The sequence below is a fragment of the Zeus faber genome, assembly GCF_960531495.2.
Source record: "Zeus faber genome assembly, chromosome: 9".
Classification (NCBI taxonomy): domain Eukaryota; kingdom Metazoa; phylum Chordata; class Actinopteri; order Zeiformes; family Zeidae; genus Zeus; species Zeus faber.
The window spans coordinates 7,130,959-7,141,929 of NC_137197.1; the positions used below are offsets into that span (position 1 = coordinate 7,130,959).

Genomic DNA, 10,971 nt, shown 5'->3' on the forward strand with positions numbered 1-10,971 from the left:
TCATCATTAAGCATATTTATTCCTTAATTCCAATAGTTTTACACATTTTATACATATAAATGCACAAAGGTGGTAACATTAATCTCATTGCTGTGTGTATAAAAAAATAACTCATAATAAAAGTGCTTATAACGGTGGTTAAATATAAAAGTATGTAATCCAAATGAAAGCACAGACTAACAGTAAAGTGCAACTCACCATACCTAGTTAAATGAAAGGTATCTAGAGAATGAATCACGCTTTGGACTAATTGTCAGATTTGTTTTCCATATGTCAGGTGAGAAATTAGGTTCTTAAAAATGAGACCGTAATTAAACTATGCAAACAGCATTTATGTCGATAATGTTGCCAATGATTATTAGTCTCACTTTCAAACATCCAATACTTATCAATGAGATGGTTATATCACTTTGTTTCCTTCATATGCATAGAAAATTGACACATTATGGTCTATTTCAGTAGAATATAAAATATATAAAAAAAAAATCTTCAAAGTTATAACAAATCTGCATTTTGCATTTATAATTTACATTGACATTAAATTGACAGCATTTTATTTGTCTTATCGATAGAGATCAAGTGATGAACAGGTTGCAAAATCATTCTTCACAGGGGCTCATTCTCAGTATCACAACCAATCAGTATTTCTAACTTGTAATACTTGCAGTATTTCATACTTCTTACACTTGGTCCTCATAAAGCCTCCAGTTCGCACATCTATTTCTCTGACTTGGGCATAGAAATATGGGGTCCTATAGTTTCCGAATCATTTTTCCAAAACAGATGAGGACCTTTCTCATAAATATCAACACTGTCAGTTCTTGGCCTTGTCAAAGGACATTTATTGTTGTCTTTGTCCGGTTCTGGCTTTTTTGAAGCAAGATGAATATGATGTGCCATAACCATCCTTTTTTTGGACATCTTATGTTTCACTTTTGTGGGTGATAAGGGAAGAAATGTGTCAGTGTTTGAGGGTGATAGTGGACCTTTCGCGTGGGAATTTGTTCCCTGATTTATTTCCTGATTTATATCCTCAATTTTAGGCATCACTTTATCCATGGATAAATGACCTCTTCCTACCTCGCTACATTTCATGTTACTTATCTCTTCCTCTTCATCCTCTGACTTGATGCCTTGTTCACTGTCTTTATCCAGGTGTGCTGAGTGTTTGGATGGGTACTTGTCAATTTTATTCCCCTTCCCGGTTGTTTCCTGGTGTTTTTTCTCATGACTTCTCTTGGTAGCCACGTATACAAAACGCTGGGGACAGAAGGAGCAGCGGTACTTTTTCTCCGTGCTGGGGCTCCGCGGTGTGTTATCAAAGCAAGAGCCGTTTTCCATACAGCTTTTGCAGACATATTCTCCACCGGCAGGGGCCTCGCCAGGGGGGCCCTGTTTGCCACATGTCCGACAGAAACATGGGTGGGACCCGATAATGTGTGCTCTCAAGCCAGACTCTGTGATAAAGTAGCTGTCACAGATGTCACATTTGTAATTGGCCCTGGGGGAGCAGTTCTTGACATTGCGTTTTGTGTCTCCACTGCTGGATGAGTTGCTCTCATTTGTCACCATACATCTCCTCTCTGGGTAGTCCTCAATGGTTGCACTTCTGGCTACTGAGGTTGAGGGGAAAACATATTGTTTATCTCTTCCGTGCTTGATTCTCCACTTCTTTCTCTTCTTTTTAGCTTTGTACGAATAGTAGGGACGCCAAAGTTTATCATCTGTCTCATGGTCTTTGGGGTCATCGTACATCTCCAGCTGTTTTGTGGCCGAGATTTCTGCTCTGCTGTGGATCCCGGAGCTCTCTGAGCTCTCCTCGGTGGAAAACCAATGGCCTGGGCTGTCCATATGATGTCTGCTTTTCTTCTTCTTTCTGGGGAACAATTTTGAGCCCTTGATTCTACGCCTAATGATGGCCTCATTACCTATTTTCACCGTTATCTGGCAGAGGGGCAGAGCACCACCATCCACAGATGGACCTGGACATGCAGGCTTTGCAATGTATGTTTCAGTCTTCCCCGCTACCATCACATCACGTGTCTGATTGTTGGTGCCTGACAGAAGTATTTCCTTGGTCATTGCCTCCACCCTTTTCGCTGCAGCTGAGAGCTCACCGAGCTTGTTAACAGTGTTCAAGGTTTTTGCCAATAATGGTATCGTATGACTGATATGGTCCAAGTTCATTATTGTGTGAGCATTATCTTCATCGCCTATGATGGGGGAGTCCTTCTGCAAGGCGTTGCTATTTTCATGGTTAGTGAAAGGTGAACTCCTGCGTTCAGTATTTCTCATCCCTCTCTTGTTACACTTTTCCACATCACTACTCAAGCCTTCGTCAATATCTGGGTCAAATGGCTGGTCAAAACTGATATGAGGCATCACCGGTGCCACCATTTTTGTCGTGGCCATGAATGTCACAGGCATCGGGAATGAACCAGCGTCAGGATTTCTGATAATGTTGTTCTCTTCAAATGCGGGGATGAGAGAGCTGCTGCTTAGCGTGGCCTGTTCTTCTATTCCTTCCACTTTCTCTGAATATGTCTCACTGTACGTCTTATATCGTCTTTTTCTAAACTTCATAGGGAGAAGCCTGTAGAGTTTAATAGGATAAACACTGGCTTTAAGTCCACCATTGGCTGATTTCTTCTTCATGGCTAGTCTTGGATCAATGCCATGAAAAGATTTTTGATGATTTTTCAAAATATAGTAAGTCATAAAAGTCTCAAGGCAGAAAATGCACTGGTAGCGGCGTTCGCCTGTATGCCAGATTTCATGCTTGGTGCGGTATTCTGCCAGGGCAAATACCTTATTACAATAATGACAGGGATAAGCCCTCTGCCAGGAATGCACATTTTCATGCCGCTTTAGACTGGATAAGGTGACGTAGACCCGTTTACACACACTGCAGCTGTAAACCCTCTGACTGGCTCTTGGTTTCTCTGACCTTGTCGCAGCCGATTGGTTTGTTTGAAGTGGCTCTGGGATGTAAGCGATGGGGACGCCAGCAGTCGTTAGCTGTGCCACTGTGCTGTCTACATTTGGCGGGTTTGATTGAATGTCATCGACTACAGAGTGTTTTTCACCGGAATCCGTTTCGGGGTGGCTGCTTATGGCCTTTGGACAGACATGCTCATGGTTGCGAAGCCGTTTTAGGTGCATGAACTTCTTGTCACAAAATTTGCAAAACAGATGACTGACAAAGCGCCTTTTATGTATGTCCATGTGAACAGTGAGAAGAGCTCTGTTAGTGAATATCTCTGCACAGTATTCACATCCGTAGATATATATGCTGTCTTCTACATGAGGGGAAAGAGTGGGTGGGTCCAACTCTATCTGAAATTGTTCAACAGCACTTTCAGTTGTGCTTTTCTCCGTTTCTGCCTCTACGTGAAGCGGAGGTGGCGGCGATGGAACTTCTGCAGGAACAATACTTCTACTTAATGTTCCTCTCAACCTGTGGCGTTTTTTGAGAGGCCCAATGTTTTGGTTGAGCGGTGGCTTGGAAAACTTTTTTAGGTCCCTTGGGCTGCCGTCGTTTTGTTCACCAGCCTGGCTTACAGCATATGAGTGTTCTGATAGGGCGTGTGCTGTCTCATTGATTACAGTTGGACATGAGATGGTAGGGCGACTGGCTGGGACTTGTCCCACGTCTGGTGACTGCCTCTCCCCATTAGTTAGTACGAGTGGGGTGAAGGGGTTGTTGCCAGGACCCGCTTCAGTAATGGAGAAAGCGTTGGTGATCCGTGGCCCACTGGTAAGGTCAATATCCTCAGGCCTGGGAGGCTCCTTCTTTGTTTTCTTTGGCACAGGGCCATGGTTGGAATCTGTTGTCATATGACCTTGGTGCATGGTTTTTGAAATGGCAGAGCTTTGTCTCTCTTGCTCCGAAAGTCTCTCTAAGAAAGGAATCCCCAGTTTTTTCCCAGCTGCCACGAGGCCTCTTGTGTCATCCGTACCAGTCGATGCCACCTTAGAGCAGTAGATAAAGTTGAGAATGCTTGCAAACACTTCAGATTTCAGGTCCATCAACTCCAGCACCTGGCCGGAGCTCCAGGCCTCAGAGGCCATCAGTGCATTTCTAAAGTATCCGCTGCAGGCCGCTAGGATGTTTCTGTGGGCCCGGAACTTGACGTCCTCCACGACAATGGTAACGTCACAAAAGAGACCCTGAGAACGCTGCTCATTCAGTTTGCTGAGCACAGCATGTGGGTGAGTGCTATCCATCAGGTCCTGCGTGCAGGGAGACACTACAGTCATCTGCGAACAAAAAAAAATACAAAGTAGAAATCAGAAAAATGAGTCAATCAAGCAGATTGCCAGTCGACGATTTCAAAGTAAAGTGCATGTGTTTGGTTTGTATAGTGCTTTTACACTAGATGGCAGTAATGTCCTAAAGACCTAGATTCAACACTGCTAACTCTCCCTTAAGGGAACTCGTCCTATTTATCTTTCTCAGAAATGTATATTAAAAAAAAAAATGTGTTCTTTGAAACTTCAAAATATTACACAGACTGCATTAGTGCGTTACTTTTCAAAACTCAAACAAGATCTCTGAGTATGTCTGTGTGTTAGACGTCTTTCGAGTAAAATAGAAAATAAAAATATTCGTCAAACCAAAAAGATAAACAATATTTGGAGTCATAAACGCACCTAAGTGGCATGGGCTGACCTGCACCTGGTGGATTGGAAACTGAAACATGTTGGGGCTCATACATATTGTCTTTACTTCGTCATTATAGGATATAATCTCCTCGGGTGGTTTCCTGCCTGGCACAGAAGCCAAGCACACAGCTCTCATGCAGCCGGTGTCTTTTTTTTTTTTTTTTTTTAGAGGGGTTACACATGGGTGAGCCATTAATTTTTCAACACTCTCTGCTTTAGTTCATTGTAAGTGAGCGATGAGTAGTTTGACGGCCGCCGCCACGCATCTTTCACAATCTAAACCCCAGCTACAATCAACGTTCTCTGAGAGATTTAGCGGATGAGTTCATTAAATATGAGTTCTTAATTCTTGTCATTCTGATTTTCTTCATTATGTTTTTGTCCTGCACTTTGTACATAACAACAACTAGACTCGCAATCATTCACTATATATCAGTTGTGTAGGCTTGAGGCTGTACTGTCGTTGAATTTGTTTAAATTTTGGGAATCAGCTTGGTGTTTACCATTAAGTAAACCGGCCTCTGAACCTTAACTCGCAGGAAGTTCTTGGCAAACAAACTGTATTTGAAAATGGTTGTTTCACCCAGCTGCGATGATCCAGTTAAGTCATGACAGAGGTCCGGTGTCGTGACTCAATACCTGAGTTGTAGGGTTAGTAGTCGGGCTTAGTCATTCCTCACAAAGGCTGTATTTAATTTTAAATAATGAACGTATTCAATAAAGCAAGCAAGCTTTTACAAGTGCAGAATTACTCTCGATCAATACCTATTTTCATGTTATTCATAAAACGGATCAGCCATTTTCTTTTTAGCTAGCTACGTTGATGATTTTCAGGGGTAAAATGGTTGCTCATTCAACGGATTAGTGTGCCCCTGTTCTTAATTAGCCATAGCTTATTCTGAAAACATCCCTTGGTTTATTGCTGTCCTGGAGATGCACTACTTTATCGGGAAGGTTTTGATCAAAGGTCCTTTTGGTTGTAAAACTGATTCTCTGTCTGACAGATAAAAAGAGAACCAGACACAAATACATGATCTCACTCTGTAGATAAGATTCAGACCACTTTACTCAGATGACCTCTTTAAACAATTTGATGCTATTTTGAAGAGATGCTCATTTAAACGTACATGATATTGCTTGATGCGTTGTCTGTTGTTGTCATATTTTTTGCATACATTCATATTGCCTGAAAATTTGAAGGACAAAATCATAAAAAAAAAATTATATATATATATATATATATATATATATATATATATATATATATATATATATATTTCTCTGTATCTATGATTTCTGTAACAAAAGAATGTTTGCGTTGAATCTATTCTGGAAATAATACGGCTGTGAGCATTCGTCGCCTCTCTCTCGGGCCTCCGTTGTCACGGCAACATGCTATGGCGCAGCTCTTATTGAGATTCAGCTGGGATGGAGCGCGACGGCGTTGGCTGTTCTATCGTTCGGTCCCTCTCTCTTACATGCACATAACCAGCCTCCCTGTCTGCGAAACCTGCGGCACAGGGGCCGGTACAACAGCAGTTAACCTGTGCCTGTGCTGGGAGATACAGTGACTATCGCTGCTGGTGTTTGTGTCTCTTTGTCTGCAGCAGAAATGCAACCCAAAGGACTTTGTCATCTGCTAAGCAAGTCATACGCTGCAGCCTCGATGCTAATTTCTCTGGCTTTTGACACTCATTTAAGGGTTCTCATCTTGACGTGTGTCTCATGCGTCGTCTTTTAACGTGACATTTTTCAATTTGTCCTCACCGATGTGGTTTACTGCTACCGCAAACCAAGCGGAAATCTTGAATTTCTCACAAACAGACATGTTGTTGCCACACCCCAGTGTGCTTTTACTTGACGTTTCTTTAAAAAAAAAAAAAATCTTTGGATCAGCATATTTTTGATCATAAAAGATTCTATTCTCACACCTAATCACTGATGCAGAACGGCCATCGTTGTATATAAGATGGTGTTGTGACGGACTGAAAACACTGGCATCAATTCTTTTTTAAAAAACCTCCACAAGGCGCACTTCCCTACAAAACAGTATAAGGAAAAACATGCAAAACATACCTTTGTAAATCTGAGGATATTACGCGGAGAGCACAGGAAATAGTATCATACATGTACCCCTCTATAGCTGTACATGCACTCTACTTTGAATCGCAAACAGGTTCACATTACAAAGAAATATGCACGTATTTTCTCTTTTTCTTTCCATGACAGCCGCTCAACAGTGGAACTGTCAAAATCAGAGCCTCCTTGACGTCCTTCTTCCTCTTCCTCCCACTCTTTGTGCAGACAACTCCAACCACGAATGTCTTTCGCCTCAAACCCCGAGCCTTCTATCCTGGGCTGGTCCTGCTCTGTCTTCTTCTCTCTGGCGTCTCTTATGTCCTACATTTCATTCTCACTATCGGGCTCTAGAGAGAGGATCCAGGCGATACAGTGTATAGCTGAGCTGGACCGTGGCTCTGCCTCTGCGCTGCCAGGGCAATTGAAGCGTTCTGCAGCTTCCACGCAGGAAACGGCAACTTTTATTAAGCATGGCAGAAGGGAGCGGAGACTGCGTGAGCTGCAGGGTGCTACATCACACACCAGCGCTCGTACGCGATGGAAGAGGGAGAGAAAATGCTAGGCAGCGTGGCCAGCAGCAGTGTTCAGTGCGGACTCCTCTGCCGAACGGAGAATACGAGCACAGCTGTGTTACATCTTCCCCGCTTGAGAGCAGCTTGACCGGGCATATCTCCACACTGACTGAAAATGGAATGAATCTCCTGCGTGATCGTAAATTATCTGTGGCTTACAAAGAAAACAACCTTCACGTTGCATGGATTTCACTCCCTCTACAGACGACGGCATAGTCCCTTTGTGCAGCTGCATATGGTGCTAAAGCCGTGCACTGATGCTCTCCAAATGTACTGAATTTACTGCATTGCACAACTCAGAACAAAGACACAATTTACTCCGGTTGTATTGTAGGACATTTTTAAATTTATATCACACAATTGTAATGCTCGCTATAACCCCGGCCACAGGGAAACCGCAGTTCCTGCTACCAGCAGAAACGGTGTGTTTACCTATACAGAGGCTGCTGATTGATGCAGAAGGGGCAGATGCGTCAGCACTGCAGACAAGGGGGAGGGGAAACCAGACATGGCACTGTGAGCCTCTCGCTACCCTCCCGGGGATCAAGGAGCTCCTTTATTTGGATGGATGTGCATTGAGGGATATAGAGCTATAATACTACCTTTTTTCGCTGCCAAGGCTTTAACATCAATTTGAATTTGTAAACTCTTGCCTTCAAATGTCACGAGAATATGACCATAAAGAAACAAAAGGCATATTTACAGCATCTGCTGTGTCTTTCTTTTTTCAAAGAAAAAGTATTTCTCAACCCTATCCATTAAAATATGTCATTGGGTTTTTGTAATGCACACTATTTTCTAAAAGCTGCTTGTGGTGTCAGCAGAGAGGGCTTTCTCTGCATGTGTTACCTGAGTGTTCTCAATGGCTTACATTAGCATGAGCAGCGACTGGTGCACAGTTTCCACAACAGTCCGCCCCTAACTTTTCTATGAGCTGCTGCACTTGGCCATACCGCTGTGCCGACCAGCAAGGAGATGAGGAAAACAACCCAGGGACATTGTGAATGTTTTCAAAAAATTTAGGGTTTTGTGTGAATGACCTCCTTAGACTTCAGTACAATAGACCAAACCAACCCGCCAGGGCTGGGCAATATTGAAAAAAATTAATTATAATATTTTTGGACGAATACCTCAATATTGATAATTTGACACTACTTTGGAGAAGATTTGGTGTTTTCATGAGATATTTACGCACAAGAAATATTTCAGTAACGATCATAGTAATGTGGATATTATGAACAAGTAGGTCAAGCAAGAGGCATTTATTCAAACAGCTACAACAGTCTATGAAGTTCAGAAAATAGCATTACTTTACTGTAATGCAGCCTTAACGACAACGAGCGATATTGCGTATTACAATAACCAAAATCCTAGACAATATCTAGGTTCATATGACAGTATCGATATTATATCGATATACCACCCAGCCCTGTAACCTACAGTACTCTTCATCCAGTTGTTTGCACACAAACCACCAACCACTTATTAAATGCATCCCTTCTTTTTCAGACTTCTTAGGAATTATCAACAATTATATTGCCATACTGTGTATGTTGTCTAAAAAAAATGAATGTGTAAAACCATTAATTAAGATGATAATAACTATGTGTATTTGTGGCCCTGACCTGAAACAAAACATATTTGACTGTGGACGTGATTATGCATTTGAAGTACAATTATTGAAAGCACCAGTGAAATATTCCTTCTGTTGATTCGCTATCGCAATGAAAATGTTGTCACAGGTCTAACTATTATTATACAATAACACAGAAATTAATTTGGTATTATAGTACTGTTGGGACGTTCCCAAAGCCAACGGGAACAACAAGTATGCAGCGCCTGTGCCTCATACCAGTGAACCCAGCTGCGCTGTGTAGAGACCGTGATCGGCACAAAGACAAAGACCACAGTGCAAGGCTAAGTAAGCCTCACGTTCAAAACATTCACAAACGCACAGCTTACACAAACACTGCCCAGTAGAACTTGTGTTACGACAAGCACCCATACACTTGGTAGCCTACCAACATTTTTGCTCACGGATCCTCCTGCTGGCTCTGTGAGCTGCCTCTCTGGTGCTTTGGTGCCTACCAAGCTCTTGTGCTCCCGTGGCCTTGTTTGGGGCTTTACCCTCTCTAGCCTCTCCGCCGGTGTCTGCTGGTTGCTGTCTGTGGAGAGGCTTCTTCTTGGTCCTCTTCCTGTTGTGTTTATTGCCTTCTGTAGTCCACTGCTGCGTCACACTTGCTGCATCACTGATCCATAACATGGAGCGGAGAAGGAGGGGTGGTGTGGTGAATGTGGGGGAGGCGAGGGATAAGCGGTAAAGGGCAGGATTTGCTCAAACAAACAAGAGGATGAGGATTCTGCTCGGCCTCTGTCTGGGGCCTAGCCGCTGTGGTATTTCAGGAAGTGGGTCCGCAAGACAGATCTTTTATTGTTACGTAATGAATAATATCCCTCCCAGATCAGAGTTGGCTGAACACTATGGTGTTCTGTGTCTAGGCTAATAATAGGCCTTATACTGCACGTCAGGGGCGTGCGCTGTCACGGTGGAGCCGCTTCAACAACCATCGCAAAACATAGACGTTGCATTGAAGGGTTTTACAGCAGTAAATGTGGTTTCAAATGGATTTTAGTCGACATCAAAACAACAGTCTACTACTCATTTTCTACAGAAAGCTTTTTTTACAACTGCTTATTGTACCATATGCTGTATCTGATCTTTTGAGGTCATACCTGTTAGAAACAGAGAAAATGGTGCATACCTTTTATCTTATGTAACTGTGGCTGTTGCGTAGCCTATAGGAATCATGTTGCGTGGGGGCCGCCGCGCATACCCCAACCCACCGGCAGAGGTATTTTGGTTCAATGTTTAAAATCCCCCAACAAATTCATGTAGTTTATAGGTGTGGAGCTGGAGCTGTTTGCGGGACTTGTTTTGCACACGTCACCACAAGGTTTTACTTCCAGGAACCACCTCCTCATGACATTCACGTTTCACTGCTGCCTTGCTCCCTCTACTGTTTATTAGAATGAGAGCGGCACAGTCTACTGAGCATGTCTCAACTCACAGCCCAAACACTCACTTTGCTCAATTGCAGGCAGCTGAACCAGTACCTTGGACCTCCAGCAAAGGTCGCCAGAGTGACTTGTTTGATTTTTGTGAGCGAGAAGTCCTTCATTTAATGGAACCTGTGGCCCTCAAGTGAAATCCTTATTATAGAACTATACAAATGCTTTTTGTATAATAAAAAAAACCTCTTATAATAAATCTATATTATAATATATTAACTAATATAGTAATAATATAATCTATATATATTATATAATAGTATTAAAAAAGGGCAGGACATGCAATGTTCTATTGCAAACAGTATAATGTTACAATACTGTCATAGTAAGAACATTTTGCACAAGCACCATTTAATATGTGTAAGCTAAATATGCATTTTACCAAAGGAATTTGTTCCTCGTTTAATATAGTGATTGGCGGACAAAGCCTTTGGGGCTTTCTTCCCATTTGGGCTGGAAAAAAAGTGAATGCAGATGAAATGGCGGACATCCGCAGGAGGCACGTCCGCAGGTTGAAGGAAATTATGTCACGTGCACGTGCCTAGAGTCCACCTGGCAGAAGCAGAAAGAAGAAAAATACCTTACA

General features: G+C 42.6%; 1 protein-coding gene across 3 annotated transcripts; it reads right to left on the reverse strand.

Annotated features, from left to right (window-relative positions):
- zbtb38 (zinc finger and BTB domain containing 38) lies at positions 1–10,399 on the reverse strand. 3 transcript variants are annotated; one of them, XM_080007193.1, is made up of 2 exons: positions 9,405–10,399; positions 1–4,260 (listed from the first exon to the last, which is right to left on the reverse strand). In XM_080007193.1, the coding sequence occupies exon 2, from the start codon at positions 4,258–4,260 to the stop codon at positions 718–720; it is 3,543 nt and encodes a 1,180-aa protein (XP_079863319.1). In that variant the 5' UTR covers positions 9,405–10,399; the 3' UTR covers positions 1–717. The 3 variants fall into 3 exon arrangements, with proteins under 3 accessions (XP_079863319.1, XP_079863321.1, XP_079863320.1); XM_080007195.1 differs by having other exon boundaries at positions 10,079–10,183; XM_080007194.1 differs by lacking the exon at positions 9,405–10,399 and adding an exon at positions 6,742–6,881.
- Positions 10,400–10,971: the final 572 nt, after the last annotated feature.

What these genes read in the sequence shown, in the direction of transcription:
- zbtb38 (XM_080007193.1), bottom strand. Translation starts at nt 4,260, where the DNA reads ATGACTGTAGTGTCTCCCTGCACGCAGGACCTGATGGATAGCACTCAC.